This window comes from Doryrhamphus excisus, chromosome 14 (genome assembly GCF_030265055.1).
Source record: "Doryrhamphus excisus isolate RoL2022-K1 chromosome 14, RoL_Dexc_1.0, whole genome shotgun sequence".
NCBI classification, from domain to species: domain Eukaryota; kingdom Metazoa; phylum Chordata; class Actinopteri; order Syngnathiformes; family Syngnathidae; genus Doryrhamphus; species Doryrhamphus excisus.
The window spans coordinates 19170530-19190560 of record NC_080479.1 but is presented as its reverse complement, the minus strand read 5'-3'; the positions used below and the strand labels follow the sequence as shown (position 1 = coordinate 19190560).

At 42.6% G+C, this 20031-nt stretch overlaps 1 protein-coding gene across 2 annotated transcripts; it reads right to left on the bottom strand.

Moving 5' to 3' along the window:
- Window positions 1-1887: 1887 nt before the first annotated feature.
- On the bottom strand, window positions 1888-19721 carry LOC131102111 (programmed cell death 6-interacting protein-like). 2 transcript variants are annotated; one of them, XM_058047602.1, is made up of 18 exons: window positions 19426-19721; window positions 15935-15989; window positions 15787-15856; window positions 14593-14720; window positions 14242-14395; window positions 12392-12492; window positions 9820-9951; window positions 8712-8934; window positions 6528-6651; window positions 6259-6436; window positions 5577-5688; window positions 5332-5501; window positions 5006-5254; window positions 3358-3492; window positions 3183-3277; window positions 2997-3114; window positions 2725-2921; window positions 1888-2512 (listed from the first exon to the last, which is right to left on the bottom strand). In XM_058047602.1, the coding sequence occupies exons 1-18, from the start codon at window positions 19629-19631 to the stop codon at window positions 2323-2325; spliced, it is 2637 nt and encodes an 878-aa protein (XP_057903585.1). In that variant the 5' UTR covers window positions 19632-19721; the 3' UTR covers window positions 1888-2322. The 2 variants fall into 2 exon arrangements, with proteins under 2 accessions (XP_057903585.1, XP_057903586.1); XM_058047603.1 differs by having other exon boundaries at window positions 9820-9936.
- Between the last annotated feature and the right edge of the window lie 310 nt (window positions 19722-20031).

Genomic DNA, 20031 nt, shown 5'->3' with positions numbered 1-20031 from the left:
GACACATATAAATTAGACCTTAAATGACACTAGTCACTTTTGTACACATTTCACGGTCTTCTTACAAAACCTAAACTAATTTATTGTAAGTTTGAACACTTAAAATGAAGAAACAGGTTAATAGGTCTTGCTAACTTTTTTTAAATCCTGTATTTAACTCACCTTGGTTGTGAATAAAGCATCAAAATTAAAAGGTACTTGTGTAAATTGTCCCAAATGACTTCACGCCGTCGTGTACGCCGACCAAAAACAAAACAGGGGGCGGCCATTGTTGCAGCCATCTTAGTCGAGGGGTGACACTTTGCCGTTTGTCCGCAATGTAAACGGAGCAAATATTTAAAGTAAATATTATTTTTTTTAACTCACCTTAGTTGTGATTAAAGCAGCATAACTAAAAGGTCCTCTTGAGTAAACTGTCCCAAAAGTGATTATACAACCGCCGTTTAAGGCGGCCATTTCCGCCATCTTGAAACGTCACATTTGGGAGCGCGAAAAAAAGAGCTAGCAGCCATTATTACTAACTAGCTTAGCCGCCAAGCAACACATTGCTGTTGTCTGAAATTAAAGTAATATAACAATTAATATTTAAAGCTTTAGTTTAACTCACCTTAGTTGTCCCTAAAGCGTAATTTAAAGGACTTCTTGAGTAAACTTTCCCAAATTATTAATACTGCTGTTGTTTATGGCAGGCGGAATTATTGCTAGCTAGCTAGCTTAGCCATGAGACAACACATTGCAGTTTGTCAACAAAGTAAAAATTTCAATATTTACATTTAATATTTATAATTTTATTCACATTTAAGTTGAATTAAGCCACATGCTTACTTCTTGTTGTGGCTCGCTAGCTCCGCTCCTAGCATGTTGATGCGAATCTACTGCAGTGCTTCTGGTATAGTCTACATATTTTTATTCAGGATTTCCTAAATAAAAACGTCGATCAGCCAACTCGCTATGAAAAGAAACATCACGGCTGGAAAACTTAAAAAAAAAAAAGAATACAGCCAAGCGTTGCTTTTGGGATCCATTAGGCATAAGGTAATTAATACCTGTCAGCGCCGTGCCGCGTTCTGCGCCTTTATTCGCTTTGCAGACCAATTAAAATGTGACACTCCTCAGCTGGTGAACGTCTTGTTAAAATTATGCGCCATGAGACACTTTCCATAAACACGCCACGGGCTACGATTGGCTTTGACAACAACACGATGCTGTAGCGTACCGTGGATGTGTGTTGTGTCACTTCCACGATGACATGCGGCCTGTTAGATTAGATTCCACGTAGACACACACACACACACACACACACACACACACACACACACACACGTACAGGAGAGTGATGTGATGTTAGGAGACGTTTATGAACCAGGAGAGACTGACCGCTCAAGACAACTCAGCTGTCAACAAACCGAGACAAAGAAGCGACGGGAGGGGTGGCCGAAAGATGCTGCGTGGATGAAATATGGCGGCCACTTTGCGACAGATTAGACGTGGCGCAGGAGAAAGAAGGGGGGGAAAAAACGGAAGAGGTGCAAGTGATGGATGCAGGCAGGCGACCAGCAGCTCCCTGCCAACATCTCCCATGCATCCATCCAGACGTCACACTGCGCTGCCATCTGCCTCTCTCCACCACCACACACACACAAAATCATTAGCGTCTCTTGACACTGAATATCTGGGGATGGAATCCGCCTGCGGTAGGAATCACCTACAGGGACGGGGCGACGAGATGAGATGAGGAGACCTCGCAGGGACGCAATTTGCATGTCATTTAAAACGGGTTGCGCCCACCCTTGGGCGCTGGGAAGGTCAAGAGGCGTCCGATTAAGCGGCCTGTTGCAACACTGCCACCTTGTGGTGGTGTTAGATATATCTCCACTGAGCCATGAGGACAGATAGGATTGTTTTATACATATATTATTTATAATATACTTGTACAGCCTGTGATTGGGACACGGTTGATAGGTCAGACATTCCCAGGAAGAGGAGAGCAGAGACAGGAACAGTCACCTCAGTTAGAAAAGAACCATTAAGCCATCCATTTTTTTTTCTAAATGTTTGTACATCTGCGAGGCTTGTTAATTACAAAAATAGCTGATAAGACGAAAGGGGGGCGGGGTGGGCAGCAGTCCAGCCTGGGATATTCTGGAGGGTAAAATACAGCAATTTATAAGAAAAGAGGAGGGAAAAAAAAGTCGAATGGTTTGTGGAAAAGTGCTTTGAAGAGAGGACAAATATAAAAGTGGAAGTAGTGAAAAACTAAGTGTTATTGCTGGGAAACAGCAGGGTGTTGTCGTCGTGTGATTTGGTATTGTACACGTGTGTTTATTGCTGAGGGTAGTACGGCTGCTGCTGTTGCTGCTGGGAGGGTTGTGCGGGGTAGCCGGGGTAGCCCTGTGCGGGCGGGGGAGCGCCCGGGTAGCCCGCCTGGCCCGGAGTGGCCTGGTAGGGCATGTAGGGCACGTTGTACTGGCCGTAGGCATACGGGTTGTAGCCCATGGGCATCTGGAAGTACCTGCATGGACAGAGGACGGGCGGCGTGGTGGTTAGACTCCATGGTGGAACGTCATGAGGGTACCAGGATGGATTGACTAGATAAATGTTTTTAATTGGCTAAAGCCTTAAAGGGGCGGAGCTAGGCATATTTAAACAGCAACATCGCTGTGATGTCACATTCTTTACCGCATTCCATGCCACATTTAACGACGTAATGCAAAGTCCACTCACTGTGGGTACCCCTGGTACGTCGGGTAAGGGGGTCCCTGGGCCTGAGAGGGTGGGGCCACTGCCGGCGGGTTGTTGGTGGGTGTGCCTGCAGGCGGGGTCGGGGAGGCGGCCTGTGGCGTGAAGGTGGGTGGAGGGGGCCTGGCCGGGGGCTGGGACTTTGCTTGGGTCTGCTGGGGCATCTGCTGAGGGGGCTGGGTCTGCAAAAACAACACAGACGAGAGCGATGAACCAAAGCGGGCATGTCAGGGTGTCTTCAACTGGGTTTTGCTTACAAATACGGTCCTGGGGGCCGGAGTGGGGCCGCCCGGGGGTACGGCGGGGGTACTCTGATAAGCAGGGATGTTAAAAGAGGGGGCGCTTGGCTCTCGGGCGATACTCTGCTGTAGCTCCCTGTGATAAAACACATCACATAGTGAACCTCCAGACAGGAACCTTCACAGAACAGTTTCTTAACTCACTTCAGAAGCTCATCCCGCTCGGTTTTGCGAGCAAAAACGATGTCGCAGCATTTGTTCTGGAACTTGAGCAGGATCTCAGTCAGGTCGTTGTAGAACTGAAGGAGAAGACGACAAAGAATAAAGCAGCAGGCCCGCAACCCGACTAGGCACGCACGCAAAAAAAGATAGGCAGAACCTTGGTGCCCTCACGCAGGTTGCTGCTGATCTCCACGTAGCTGTCATGGGCCGAGGCCAGCTTCTTCAGGACCTCCTCCCTCTGGTTGGCTTCTGTGTTGGACTGCTTCAGGCTGCTGAACTCCTGATGGGACGTCTGCAAGAAGGATGCGCATTCAACCACCGAAATCTCTTTTCACGCGCCATAAAGCCACAAAGTGTATATTGGGCTGACGTTTATGCCAAACGATGAAAGATGAGCTGATGAGATGCAGTGTCTCAAAGATCTTGTTGTAGCAACGCTACACTACACTACAAAGAGACCGGCGAATCTCATACAGTGGCGCCCTACTAATTCATCAAAATCACTGAATTTTGGTCCAAAACTATTGGGAAAAAGTTTTTTTTTTTACTTCAAGGATAGTCATTTTTTTTCCTAAGTCAGTAATAATTTATATGTGATAATACCGGGTCATAAGTACATCACACACGTACCAATGGTTAACCCGCCCTTGAATGATAAGCACGGGCCAGAATGATAACCTTGTGCAAAAAATATCACGGTACTGCAATTACAGCTCTGTTATTTTCAAATATTTATACATAAAACAAAAACAAACAAAAAAAAGTAATTTTTAAGCGGAATTTTTTATAAATAATAAATATGCAGTCTCCTGTGGTTAATCCTGCAAGTCAAGTCACAATTCGTATTTTCTTTGTAAAAAAAAATAAATAAAACAAACAAAATGCAGAGGCACGGCGGTCGAGAGACCAGGGTTCAATTCCACCCTCGGCCATCTCTGTGTGGAGTTTGCATGTTCTCCCCCGTGCATGCGTGGGTTTTCTTTTCCGGGTAATCCGGTTTCCTCCCACATTCCAAAAACATGCTAGGTTAATTAGCCACTCCAAATTGTCCATAGGTATGAATGTGAGTGTGAATGGTTGTTTGTCTATATGTGCCTTGTGGTTGGCTGGCCACTAGTCCAGGGTATACCCCGCCTCTCGACCGAAGAGAGCTGGGATAGGCTCCAGCATACTCCGCGACCCTCGTGAGGATAAGCGGTAGAAAATGAATGAAACAAAATGCAAATAAATGCAAATGAGTGACATGGGAAGGTCACAATAAATATATATATTTTTTAATATGTTACATCATGTGTGGCCCCGCTTTTACTCTTGTTGTAGCTGTGTATTAACGAATGAATGTTGTATTTTATTGTATCTTTTACTCGGTTTACTTGCTTTTATTCAACTCCATTCTTCTGTAAAGCGTCTTTGAGTATTTTGAAAAGCGCTATACAAATAAAATGTATTATTATTATTATTATTATATTATTATTATTGTTATTATTATTATTGTTATTATTATTATTATATAGTGGCAGGTCACACCTTTCCATAAACTCGTATTTTAGGATTCTGTGATTGTTGTTAGCAACTGAGACGGTAACCCAGCGACCGCACTGGATCTGTCTTACCGCCAAAGTGTCACTCAGAAACCGATTCATTCATTTCCCACAGGTGGGAACCAATGGAACCAATGAACTGGGATAAACCATTGATTTCTGTACATGCATAATGATCTGGAGAGAAGAAAGGTCGGAATCGGCCCTTCCGTGGTTTGCTATGATATGGTAGCCGTGCAACATGCGACGCCATCCTGCGGTTACCTGAATCTGCCCCAGTAGCTCCTCCTGCTTGCGGAGGCTGGCCTGCACCCTCTGGTTGTGTTCGCCGTAGAGCTGGTCCAGCTGCGATACCGACAGCTGCTCCTCGTTGATGGCGCCGTCCTTGGCGAGCGCCGTCAGGAAGGTGGCGGACATGTCAAAGACCACCCCCTTGATCTCCGCTTCCAGCGCCTCGCGCTCCGTCTTCACGTCGTCCAGCTGCGTCAGCTGAGAGCGCAGCACGTTCACGACCTGCGGTGCGGAACGACAACCGTTAACAGGGTGGAGCCCACGTTGGCGTCCCCGACGACATGACCCCCCATACAGACCTCGCTGCCCTGTAGCGTCTTGGTGGGGTTGGCGGAGGGCAGGGCGGCGGACAGCTCACTCTCGGGTTTGCACAGCAGGGCGATCATGTCGCAGTGGGTGTTGTAGCGGTCTTTCACTACCTGGTCCGCCTGCACCGCCTTGTCCAGGACGTTGCGGAAGTTGGCGCCCTCTAAGAGAGGATGCGGAGGTGAGACCTACAAGTCCTAACAAGGCAGAAGAAGGCGGTCCATAAAGCAAAGAGCACCTGCACGGAGAGGTTTGTACAGGTCTCCAGAGGGGGTCCTGTTCCAGCGCTGGTTGAATTTGGCTCTTAGCTCGTTGTCCGTCGTCTCTTCATCATCCAGCATCTTCAGCGCCTTTAAAGCAAACAAACATTTTTTAACAATTCAACCGAAATCAAGAGTTTTTTTTTTTCCCACTTGGTTTTTCCACTACAATCTTCAAACCATCACGACTCGCAGTTTTGTACCAATTCTGCCCGGCAACTTGGCTGGCGGCTTCAGCGTTTCCCGTTCTCCCGATGACAGAGGGGCTTTTTGTCTTCTTACATCAATAACTACTTTTTTTTTTTTTTTTTTTTTTTGGTGTGCGTATGGAGCTTTTCCAGTTTGCTAACAAACTTGGAAGCGTGATGCGTTTCATGTCTTTTCCTGCCGTCTGCCCGCGTGTTTATCAGCAAGATGTTGGAATAACGGTTTGGCTGACGAGAGCGGACGCACAGTCCTTGGCCCGAAGATTAGAGGATTAGCTGTTTAATGAAGATCCTGATCCGGGATTCCAGCCATTAAGAATTATTAGGAGTTTTTCCATATTTTTTGCATTCCAAACACCCAAGCGAGCTCGCTTCGTAAATGGCGTTACATGCACCTTTGTCATGACAACATGTGTGCTAGTACCATCATAAAAAAACTACATCTGACTCTCACCTCATCCAGGATCTCTCTGTTGCGGGTCAGCAGCTCAGGTAAATCTTTGATCAGCTGCTCGATGCTCTGCAGCCCCCCCTGCTGCACGATGGATCTGGCTTTCTCGGCGATGGACTGCGGGACGGCGTCTCCGGATAGATCCTCCAGAGCCGCGGGCAGGTTGAGGGACGCCAATACGCTGGTGTGGAAACCGTGAGAATAAAACCTCACTTGTGATCATTAAAACAAACGTGCGGTTGACGTGAGAAGAGATGGCGGCGTTGGGTTACCCGTTGCAGAGATTGGTGGCCTCCCTCATGGTGCCCACCAGTCTGTTGACCGTGTCTGCCTTCCGCTGGCCGTACACGCCCATGGACTGCTGCACCGCCATGGGAACCATCTTCTCAAACACATCTGAAGCACGGAGAGAAAGGCGTTTGCATTAAAACACCATCCACACATAGATCGCAGTCCTGTGGAAACTTTCTCCATTTATTTCACAAATTTGCTGCTAATGTATGAAGGTGAATTTATTTATTAGCCAAGACTTTTATAGACACCAAATTTAGGTTATTTTATTAATGGTTTTTTGCACATTTACAGGGCACATATACTAGACAAACAACCATTCACACTCACACATATACCTTGCCAATTAACCTAGCATGTTTTTGGAATGTGGGAGGACGGCGGAGTATCCCGAGAAAACCCACGCATGCACAGCGAGAACATACACACAGAGATGGCAGAGGGTGGAATTGAACTCGGGTTTCCTAGCTGTGAGGCCTGAATGCCAACCACTTATCGGCCGTGCAGCTTTTCCTTAATAAATAAGTAAATTAATTATGACTGTTTTATAGTTGGGGCGGCACAGCAGTCGAGTGGTTAGCGCATAGACCTCACAGCTAGAAGGACCAGGGTTCGATTCCACCCTCGGCCATCTCTGTGTGGAGTTTGCATGTTCTCCCCCGTGCATGCGTGGGTTTTCTCCGGGTACTCCGGTTTCCTCCCACATTCCAAAAACATGCTAGGTTAATTAGCCACTCCAAATTGTCCATAGGTATGAATGTGAGTGTGAATGGTTGTTTGTCTATATGTGCCCTGTGATTGGCTGGCCACCAGTCCAGGGTGTACCCCGCCTCTCGCCCGACGAAGACAGCTGGGATAGGCTCCAGCACCCCTGCGACCCTCGTGAGGAAAAAGTGGTAGAAAATGAATGAATGAATGTTTTATAGTTGAAAGCGGCTTATTTTTATTAAGAAAAAAATGCACTTTTAAGAAAATTGTCCTTATTCTAGGCATAAATTAAGCATTTTTTTCCATACAGAAGAAGCAATACTGTATTCTACTTTGGCAAGGAGGAGTTTTATTTTCGTCTTACACTGATTATTTACGAAAAAACAAAAAAAAACAAACAAGGAGCTGCTAACCTGCGAGCCAAAGGTATGTTATTTATAAGGTCGAAAAACGTGATGAGATTTATTGTTTGTAGAAAAGCTGCATCTTGAACACAGGGCAGCCAGAAGCCAATCAGATTGTAAACCAGAGGTAGGGAACCTATGGCTCGGGAGCCAGGTAGGGCTCTTTTGATGACTGTATCTGGCTCTCAAGCATTTCTTACCACAATAAAAAAATTATTTTTGCTAACATTTTAAAGTAAACCATCACAGAAATTACTGTTAAAAATAATATTCAAAATTAACAACTTTCTTATGCATTTTAATCGATCCATCTATTTTCTACTGCAATACGGCTGACCATATCCATCTTTCTTGAAGATATTTTCCAGGTCAAACACCAAAACTCGATTACTGGGTAATGCGGTAGTCTACCTCGGTCATTGAGATGTCAACATGTAAATATAGACTTTCCTCCTTTAGTCAAATAGTCACCTAGCTAAATCTGCAGAACCAAACCTTCTGGCAAAGATGGCCAAAAGAATGAAATATACTGAGTATGGTGCAAAATTATGCAGCAGCAGAAGTTGTATTAATGGCAGCAAGTATTTGATTTATTGTTGGACACTGCGCTGCTCACGAAAGTGTGCTGGCCACACCCCATTGGCGTGGGGTAGTGTGCCTGGTCTACATAATTGGAGCCCATTATATCTAAAACTGTTGGTCTTACATAAAAATGCACACATTTTATTGCATTCAATGTTTAAAAACATTTATATGGCTCTCACAGATACACATTTTAAAATATCTGGCCTTCATGGCTCTCTTAGCCAAAAAGGTTCCCGACCCCTGTTGTAAACAATGGCATGGCTACAATGAATAATAATACAGTAAATATGGAAATGGAAGTGTGCAAGGCATTATTGTTATTAAGTGCTGTTGGCACACCTGGCAATCCAACATACAGGTTGGCAATTTAGCAACACGGTTGATGCATTTAACATGTAAGGGTGTAAATGTAATGTGAGCGGGAAATAAAGTTTTTCAAAATGGGACGACTTATCTCCTGCGTCATACCTGAGAACTTCTGGCTGAGCGGCGGCGTGATGGCGGTGGCCTTGACCAGCGCTGCCTTCCCGATGTGCTCCAGGTCTTTGACCTCGGGAACGCGGTCGTGGTAGATGAAGTCGTTATCCTTCTTGGCGGCGGTGAGGGCTCGGTTGATTTTGTCCGTCAGGTCTTTGACGCTCACGTACTCGTCGTAGCGCGTCGCCACCGTCTTCACCAGCTCTGCTGCATGCTGAGAGAAGGAAAGTGGAAGGAGGATACAGGTTCACCTCTCTCCAATATATTCAAAATCCATTTTTACAGTTTTCAAAAAACAATTAGTTACTAAATGATGGCTGCTTTGGCCTGTAATTAGTCAAAATAATATTTAATTTATAGTATTGTGCTCACTAGGCATCAGTAATGTCACCGAGACCGAGTGAGAGAAAAAAGGTTCTCCTCTCATTCTGTGTGGAAGTGCCAAGTTTTTGTCTTCTTTGTCAAGGGCTGGGCAAAATATCAATAATTTTTTTCATCCATTTTCCTCCGCTTATCCGGGTCCGGTTCGCGGGGGCAGCAGTCTTAGTAGGGAAACCCAGACTTCCCGATCCCCGGCCACCTCCTCCAGCTCCACCGGGAGGACACCAAGGCGTTCCCAGGCCAGCTGTGAGACATAGTCCCTCCAGCGTGTCCTAGGTCTGCCCCGGGGCCTTTTCCCGGCTGGGCATGCCCGGAACACCTCACCAGGGAGGCGTCCGGGAGGCATCCGGACTAGATGCCCGAGCCACCTCAATAAATATATAAAATATAAATATATTTTTTTACCTCGCAATGATCCAGCGCAATGTGATGGATATAAATAAAGGATAATAGGAGTGACTACCGAGGTGTCATTTCATGTCTACAAGCTCCAATCATGTTAAAAACCAGGGTTCATGAACAGGTCTTCTCTGCTATAACTACAAAATATTGCGTTTATTAACATTGAATGCTACTTTGGGGAAATCGGCTCCGTAACCAATTAACCGCGTTAAATGAGAGACAACTAGAAATAAATGTAATTAGATTATCATTTATGTATTTATTAGTAATTTCTTCTCTCTTATTTTGCATCGGTGTGTAAAGTGCGGCACGGCACCTGCAGGCGGGCGATCTCCTCCCCGAAGCGCTTCTTCTGCTTGGCGATGATGCTCTGGTGCAACTCGGCGTTGGCCTGCATGATGCAGTGCTTGGCCGCCAGCACCGGCAGCACTTCCTGAAAATAAAAATACTGACCAGGGAGAGGCAACCACAAAGCAGACGCACAACAAACACGTGTACACACACACACACACACGCATGATAGCAAGGCAGTCCGCCCCCAAAAAAAAAAAAAAAAAAAGACAAGACACCAGCCAGTCAAGTCACGAATGGCAAATGAAAGCAGCCAGCGGGGTGCAAAAAAAAAAAGAATAAAAACACCAAAAAAGAGGGAGGAAAACAGGTGAGCACACACCACCACCAGGGATGCACAAAGGAAGGAAGACAACGAGAGAGAAAACAGAACAGGCCGTGAGTGTTCAACCCTTCAGCAGGAGGGGGCAAATACTTCACCCAAAACCTCCACACGCACCCGTGTTAGCCGGAGGAAGCGTACCTAATCATGTGGCCCACACGCTATATATTTTTATTTTCATTTGGACCAATGTGGCGCTACCTGAAGAACTTCTAACAGTGTAAATCATAGTTGGACTTAGCCAAATGCTAACCAACTAATCGGAGGAGCAGCCCAGGATGAGAACGGACCAATGAGGACACAGAGAGACGTGGACAGTCCCACAAACCAGAGTGCCCCCCCCCCACCAAACCATCTTGTGAGGGATGGGACGCTGCTCTGTCACTGGCAGTTTAGGATGACTTCAAAAGTTGTCCAATATTGTTGTTGTCTCAGTTATCAAATTATTATTATTATTATTATTATTATTATTATTATACAGTCATTCCTCATTTATAGCGGGAAATTGCTTCCAGACTTGACAGAGGTACATTTCTTTGATATAGGATTCAATGTTAATAAATGGGATGGATTTTCATAGTATAGAAAACCTGTAAATCCACTTTAACATTATTAGAGCCCTGTAGACATGAAATAACACCCCTATTTTACACTGCTATTACTGGTATGGTAATAGCACATTCCAACCTCTTATGCTGCAGGATAAGCGGTATAGAAAATGGATGGATGGACTCGAGACAGCTGCCAGGTAGCAAGATAGCGAGCTAACGTTACACTTGTTCACTTCCTGCTTTCCTAATATAGTTTGAGTTGTTTTTTTTGTTTGGTTTTTGTTTGATTTTTAAAATTTTATTTTTACTACTACTTTTATTTTTATTTGTACTCCGGTTTCCTCCCACGCTCCAAAAAAAAAAAGGTAATGGTTTAATTTCATTTGAACATGCATCAGATTCCAATTGAGTGCATCCCATAATCGGTTCCCAGTTCCACATGTCCAAAAGGAGTAGGAAGAAGCAAAGCTTATTAAATCCTACCCCTCCATCTGGTACTTTTACAATCAGTAACTGTTACATTTGTTCACTTCCTGCTTTCCATAATACAGTTTGAGTTGTTTTTTTTCGTTTGTTTTTTGTTTTATTATTTTTTTTTTTTACTACTATTTTTATTTTTATTTGTACTCCGGTTTGCTCCCACGTTCCAAAAAAAAAAAAAAAAATTGGTAATTGTTTAATTTCATTTGAACATGCATCAGATTACAATTGAGTGCATCCTAATAATCAGTTCCCAGTTCCACATGTCCAAAAGGAGTAGGAAGAAGCAAAGCTTATTAAATCCTACCCCTCCATCTGGTACTTTTACAATCACTAACTGTTACATTTGTTCACTTCCTGCTTTCCTAATATAGTTTAAAATGTTTTTTTTTATATTTTTTTATTTTGTTAAATTCTTTGTCACGTACCGAAGTCGGAGGTGATATGAGCATCCAATGACATAATGTGTACCATAGTAAGTGTCAATATATATATGATATATATAGCACATCATGTTCAAGACTCTTCATCCTTGTATTTAGCAAACATCAACTGCTTGTATTGTTTCTTGAATTGGCTCATCGTTGTGCATTGTTTGAGGGTCTTACGCAATCCATGACTTCATGTCATGCAATGTAAAATGTCACCTAGTGACCAAAATACTACACATCACTTGAGTATCTCAGTGTTTTTACTAGTAATAGACCATCGTTCAGCGATAACAGAACGGCGATATAGCGAGGGATGACTGTAATTACACTGCCTGGGATAAATACTGTTTTATTCATTTGCTAAGTGAATAGTTGAACACGTATTTAAGTAGAAAAACACTTTCATTGCCAAGAGATCCTAATATAATACTATATCATGACACCAGTGACAGAAAGGCGCCCCCACATAAACATACATAGTGTGCACGTGCACACACACACACACAGACACACACCCGGTCAGTGTTGTTGTGATGGAGGCACATCTATGTATAAACATGGAAGATAACAGCAGACTCGTCATGCAAGAAGGAAAAGAGCGAGAGAAGGTTCAAACGCTTATCATCGTCCTTTGGTCTAAACGAGGGACGTCAATGTCAAAGACAGACGCGTCACGTACCCGAGCCGAGCGATCGTTGAGTGTGTCGTTAGCGCTTAGCGGAGTGTGTAAGTGCGCGTCCTTGCTCGGCATACCTTGGGCAGGTTGTCTTTGTACTGACACTGCTTGAAGGCGTCGCCGTAGAACTCGGCGGCCTGATTGGACAGCTTGGCGATGACGGCGTCCTTCATCCTGTCTGGAGAAGCCAACGTTTGTTTGGTTAGAAGGGGGGGAGACAGAAGTGGGACGCCGGCTGGGTCTGAACTGCTTCCTGCCGGGGATCGTTCTAAATGCTGCGCGTGAGCCAAGGTCGGCCATGTTGCGTATGTCCGCGTGTGGCTAACTTCTGGTGCTCCTTCTCAAGTCTTTGCAAACTTTTTACTCTGTCTGTCCCCTCTTCAAGTCACAACTGGCCTGCCTTTGGGATGCATTTTTGCCCTTTCCTATTTGATCTCTTCCGGTCCCTTCTAAGTAGAACATGTTATTGTTGCTTATTGCAGTATGGCCCCTATTTTATCTTTGTATGTCCCCTATTAAAGTGACACCTAGCCTGTTATTGATGCTAGTTGCAGTCTGTTCTCCTGTTTGTCTTTGTCCGTTATTATTATTAAGAAGTCTATTGTTGCTTTTTGTACTTGGTATCCGTCTGTCCCTTTTTAGTGGACCTATCCTGTGCTGCCGCTGCATTTTGCACACTTTTGTTGTCCCCTCTTAAAGTGAAAACTAGCCTGTTATTGTCTGTTGCAGTATGGTGTCCTTTCTCTACATCTGCCCCCTCTTAAAGTGTGGACTAGCCTGTTATTGTTGCTTCATGTAGGCTGCCCTCCCCACCCCCCTGCTGCCTTTTTTGTTTGTCCCCTCTTAAAAGTGAAAACTAGCCTGTTATTGTTGCTTCCTGTAGGTTGCCCCCCACCCCCAGCAATGAGAACTGCCCTGTGCTTCAACTGCATTTCACACACTGCTGCCTTTTTTATTTTTGTTGGTCCCCTCTTAAAAGTGAAAACTAGCCTGTTATTGTTACTTCCTGTAGGTTGCCCCCCCAGTAGTGAGAACTGCCCTGTGCTTCAACTGCATTTCACATACTGCTGCCTTTTTTATTTTTGTTCATCCCCTCTTAAAAGTGAAAACTAGCCTGTTATTGTCTGTTGCTGTATGATGTCTTTTCTCTCCATCTGCCCCCTCTTAAAGTGTGGACAAGCCTGTTATTGTTGCTTCCTGTAGGTCCCCCCCCCAGTAGTGAGAACTGCCCTGTGCTTCAACTACATTTCACACACTGCTGCCTTTTTATTTTGTTCGTCCCCTCTTAAAAGTGAAACCTAGCCTGTTATTGTTGCTTCCTGTAGGTTGCCCCCCCCAGTAGTGAGAACTGCCCTGTGCTTCAACTGCATTTCACATACTGCTGCCTTTTTTATTTTTGTTTGTCCCCTCTTAAAAGTGAAAACTAGCCCGTTATTGTTGCTTCCTGTAGGTTGCCCCCCACCCCCAGCAGTGAGAACTGCCCTGTGCTTCAACTGCATTTCACACACTGCTGCCTATTTTATTTTGTTTGTCCCCTCTTAAAAGTGAAGACTAGCCTGTTATTGTCTGTTGCTGTATGGTGTCTTTTCTCTCTGTCTGCCCCCTCTTAAAGTGTGGACTAGCCTGTTATTGTTGCTTCCTGTAGGCTGCCCCCCCCAGTAGTGAGAACTGCCCCGTGCAACTGCATTTCACACACTGCTGCCTTATTTTATTTAGTTTGTCCCCTCTTAAAGTGAAAACTAGCCTGTGATCCTTGGCTAGCAGAGCAGGGACGGATATGTCTCGATACTAAATGTTTAATGCAAACAGGAAAGGTTACAAATAATAATATAAATAATAAATATAAATACTGATAAAACAAGTAATAATAAATCACAGCAAAGCTTAACTCCAGCTTTTTTTCGGAAGGTTGTGGGTGGTTGAATACCTGAGGTGGCTTTGAGGAAGAAGACCTCCTGGGCCTGGGCCAGCATGATGATGCTGAGGGTGCCCACCGTTTCGGGGGCGATGTCCATGGTGGGCTCCCTGTTGAGCGCCGACAGCACCGTGTCCTTGATGTGGCCGAAGGCGCCGCTGGCCAGCTGCGTGACAACACAAGCTCTCAAAAACTTTTATTTTCACGTCTGGTCATTAGAGTCTGCTTGCATTGGGGCCAAGTGATGCGGTGGCACGCAAGACCAGACAGATTGGTTTCAGTTTGGTGAGCAATTTGTTATTTGTGCTATGCCGCCACCCACAGGGCTTCAGTGGGACTGTTAGTGCGTGTCGGTAGAGTCACCTGATAGTATTTGGCGGCGTTTTTCAGCCCCTCGTCGTTGTCCAGGTTCTGCTCGGAGGCGATCTGACTGGCGAGAGCCGCGGCATTGAACAGCACACACGTCTTCTCATAGCCCAGACTGGCCAAAGCTGCCACGACACACATAGAACACACACGGGTCAAAGGTCAGAAGGTGGGCCTTGGTGGAGATCTGCTCTCTCTCAATCCTTTCTGTTTTCTTCCCCTTTGATGAAATTGTCCTTCACATATAAACACATCTTTCTTTATCTTTCTACACAATACCAAACCTCGTCAGACCAGTTTTGCAATATAAGGGGTCTCAAACACGCGGCCCGACACTAATTTGAGGCCCCCGCCTTGATATGAAAGTTTAATGTTAGTGCAGCCCGCGCAAATTTGATATGGATGCTGTATGGTATCATGTACCCAGAAAAAATTATTACGTTTGATTCATGTTCATGTTAAAGGTTAAATAACTGTTAAGTTATCCTCCCTATCCGTGTGGAAGTGGTAAGTTTTTGGCTATTTAAGTTTAAAGGAAATAACTTGAAGGCTACCGTTTAGGTTGCTAGCTCTCTAGTTTGCGAGTTAGCATGTGTCTCAAGACCCTGCAGTTGCGCAATATGTTGTAAATAAAAAGAGTATAAATGTGACTATAGTCGTGTTTTGTCATGTCTACAGGGCTCTAATAATGCTTTGTTTATTTTAATCTGAAAAAAATAATTTGTCTACCCACCAACTATATGTGCTTTCTTACGTTTTTATTATTTGCCGTTTTATTATTATATTTATTTATTTATTACTGATTGATTTTCTTTATTATTGATTTGTTTATTTATTTTTCATCTTATTTTGTGTAGAAAAATAAAAAGTAAGATATTTGAGAACAGTGGAATGTTTTATCAGAGCTTTTATTGTAGAAAATCGGAACCAAAGCGAAGTTTTTTAAAAAAAATTTGTTTTTAATAAATGCGTTTTTGTTTTTTTTTTTTAAACCTGATGCGGCCCAGTCTCACCCAGACCCGAGCTCCAGTGGCCCCCAAGTAAATTGAGTTTGAGACCCCTGATTTACAGTGTAGGACATCTTCAGCAGTACAACAACTCTTGAATTCATCACACAGGGGGAATAACGGATTTGCCAGAACCTGAGTCCTGTCTTTACAATACATAGCAAACACACAAAAGTCCATTTACCCAGTTTGACGGAGCCGCCAAAGAGCGAGCCTTTATCGAAGGCGTCCTTCCATGTGAAGGTTAAGCACAGCTGCAAGACACAAAGACACACTTTGTTGTGAACACGTCAGAAAAGCACATCTTCTGCATGCCGGGTGTAATCCATTACCTGGTTTTCACTGAAGGGAAACTTGGGCTCCACGGCACACAGTTGGTCATAATATCTGCAGACAGGGAGACGTTTTATTTTGGATAAAAATGGCAGCTTTAGAGCATCATGGTCTCGACATTTTACAATGGTCGTTCAGTCACCATCCACTCGTTTACCATTTTTAAAGTCATTTCAACTTATTATTTTTACACTTAATAATAATAATAAATCCTCCATACATGTTTTTGGAATGTGGGAACACACGGGCAGAACATGCCAACTTCACACAGAGATGTCCAAGCGGAGAATCGAACCCAGGCTTTCCCAATCTCCTGGGGGGTGTGGCCTACATGCTAACCACTCACTACCATGCATTACCTAGGTAAGTCATTTACATTTTTATTTATTCTATTATTTACTGTCCCGAGAAACACATTTCCTGAGTCCAGACAATACATGAGATATTTTTTTTAAAATAAAAAGTACAATGAAAAAATGTTTAAAAATACATGGCAATATATTGCAATTATTTTTATTTCACTCTTATTTTGAAGGACGTCATTGAAGTATGTTCTGTTTGTGGAGAATGTGGGCTTGTTTACGTTTATTATTATTTCTATCGGTAAAAGTAATTTTCTTATCATTGGAAGAATCTATACCGGTATAAAAGGTACATAAAATATATCATTCTGCCCTAATTTTAATGATTTAAATAAGTGTCAGTAATTAAAAAAAGGCTTGTGCAAAACTGTAAAAATAAATACAAAAGAAAAATGATTTAAGTGTAAAATATGACTTCAATAAAAGTAAAAATAAATACAAATAAAAATGACTTAAGTGGGGAAAAAATAATTTTAATGATTGAAATAGATGTCAGTAATTTAAAAAAAGACTTGTACAAAACTGTAAAAATAAATACAAAAGAAAAATGATTTAAGTGTAAAATATGACTTCAATAAAAGTAAAAAATAAATGCAAATAAAAATGACTTAAGTGGGGAAAAATAATTTTAATGATTGAAATAAGTGCCAGTAATTAAAAAAAAAAGACTTGTACAAAACTGTAAAAATAAATACAAGAAAAATGATTTAAGTGTAAAATATGACTTCAATAAAAATAAAAATAAATGCAAATAAAAATGACTTAAGTGGGGAAAAAATAATTTTAATGATTGAAATAGGTGTCAGTAATTAAAAAAAAGACTTGTACAAAACTGTAAAAATAAATACAAAATAAAAATTATTTAAGTGTAAAATATGACTTCAATAAAAGTAAAAATAAATACAAATAAAAATGACTTAAGTGGGGAAAAAATAATTTTAATGATTGAAATAAGTGTCAGTAATTAAAAAAAAAAAAGACTTGTACAAAACTGTAAAAATAAATACAAAAAAAAATGATTTAAGTGTAAAATATGACTTCAATAAAAGTAAAAAAAAATACAAAAAAAATGACTTACGTGGGGAAAAAAACGAAAAATATAAGTGTAAATAACAATATAGTAAAAAATATATATTGTGATTTATTGACTACAAATATTGCCACAAATAGATTACAGTCCTGTGTGTTAACACTACATAGCGTTGGTCATTAACTGGGTTAGCATGCTTCCTTTTACATCGATGACATCCTGTAAATGCGTGAGATGTGATGAAGTCACATGACACTTGATAAGAAGTGAAAAACAGCACACAATAGCAGCTTTCTCTCAGCTTATCGTCCATTCTCATATTCTCAGAAAGCCGAGATGAGGTGTGTGTCATCTGGTTCAAGTAAATAACACCTGCGGGAAACAATGGCTGCCATGGTGATGTACACAAAAAGCTCAGCCAGCCCCGCCTCCGCCTCCGCCTCCCCATTCCGCACTGCCTTGCTAACGACGCGAGTAAAACAAACAAAAAAAGGGGGCTAAAGTGTCTTCAAGTGGACGCGGGTGAGTCAGGTTGAGAAAGCCTGGCATAGCTGACACGTCACGTCAGCTGGGCGACGCTTGGAGTGACGTGTCACCTATGAACCCACTCCGACAAGTTAAGCAACAATGCCGAGAGGGCTTTACTTATGTAACAATGACAGACTGCTATTTCTGTCATATTCCTGCCATGGACGACATACTAATACAACATACAAGTGGGAAGGGAAATAAATGGTTCCTGACCACAAATCATTTCTACCCTGTTTACTGCTGATGAGTGTTTTATTAAATGGAAATATGCGGAACAAAACATCTATTCTCTAAATTGGAAATATTAAAATTCACTTATATGGCACATTTCAACAACAACAACAAAAAAAACACTAAATCCTTCTCCTTGCTAAAGCAAACCAACATGAGGGAGAATAACACTAAAAACATTTAGCATAGCAATATGTGGAGTGAAATGATGGGAGGTGGAAAAGCCTATTATTAGTAGCCCCCCCCCCCACACACACACAGTTTTATGGATTTTTCCAAATACAATCTTCAGAAACTTTGATAATAATATTTTACTTTATTCTCATTATAATAAAACATTTTGCCCAATCAAATTTTTTAAAAATTACATTATTTTGTTGTTTCTCATAATATTAGTCCTTTAATAAATAATTACAAAAAATATATTTATACAAAAATAACATTATTTTTCAATTTATTCTCATAAAATTCCAATATTCCTCTTGTTGGAATACTACAATAACATAAAATAATAGGAATTTCAAACTATTTCAGCTTTCTTTTTGTAAATTTCCTTCTCTGAATATTTTCCAATTTATTTTCATAACTTTTGCCACAACCTTTTTGTTTGTTTCTCATAATAAAATAAAATAAAATAAAAAAAACTAATTTGGAAAACAATTGTACATGAACATGGAGCAGATGTAGGCTTTGAGCACAATTTGAGCTGCCTGGGGTAAATTTATTCAATATATGCAATGGTGGGAATATAGTAGAACCCTGCGTTACAGCTCCATCAGAGAATGGCGAAAATCATAAGAATATTACTGATTTATGATTAATTAGATGTCTTTTCTGAGCGAAAAAACGGCCTGTTTTCCATTTTAAATAAGTAAACAGCCCTGCCTCCCTTTGCAATGTTGTGGAAAAGCATCATGTGATGTGATGATCTTCAACAAGACTTTTTGCTAATATGTTATGGTCACGTGATTGGAAGATAACGTTTGCTTCCAGTTGGTGCTAATCATCACAGACAAGCTAATCATGCTAGCATGTCATACAAAGCTAATTACAGTTTCATAAACACACACACACGACTAACGTCAACATTTAACGCGTCTGCCGGTTGAGTTGGGCAAGTTTTGACAGGCCCCGACATGTTTGAAGGCGTAATGAGACACTTCCTAGCTTGTTGACTTCATTAGCTTCTAGCGTTAGCATAACGGCTAAGCTAACACATCTGGGGTGCGGCGGAATCTAACGAGGCGCTGAACCGGCGACGCAGGTCGCGTTCGCCGGGTAGTGAGTGAATACCACCCGGCCGGTTGACGTGTGCGATAAAGACTTCGGGATTTACCTGAGCAGGATCTCCAGGGCGCTTTCATGTTTGTCCAGCGGCCTCCCCACGGCGTTCCTGCGGAGCTTGTTCAACTCCTCCACGGCGCGGATGTACTCCGCCTGCTCGTCGCCCGCCGGGTAGGTGGACGTCACGTATTTGGACAGCGGCTTGACCAGGTCCACTTCGGAGGACTTCTTCAGCGGGACAGAAATGAACGTCGCCATTGTTGGGAGGGGGACCGCCGTATACAAACAGCGAGAGCTATCACTTCCTGGATTGTTTTTTTTTGGCCTGTCAAATGACGTCACAAAGACGAGGGGCTCACACTGCGCAGACTCAGTCTGGAGCGGCGCTAAAAGCCACAGGCGGATCTAAGGGTTCCCATATGATTTATGGACGCCCCTTTAGCTGAGTCATTTATTTAGTTGTCTTTTTGAAAATTTTGAAATTACGTTACTTTATTTAAAAAAAAGTAAAATTCTTGGATAATTCCCCCCAACGTATCAAAAAAGGAAATGTTTATCGCAAAAAAGCTAAAATCGGTCATTCCTAATTTTATTCTTCACTATTTCAACTTTATCCTACTTTTATCTAAATATGACTTTATTGTCATTTTTTAAAAAT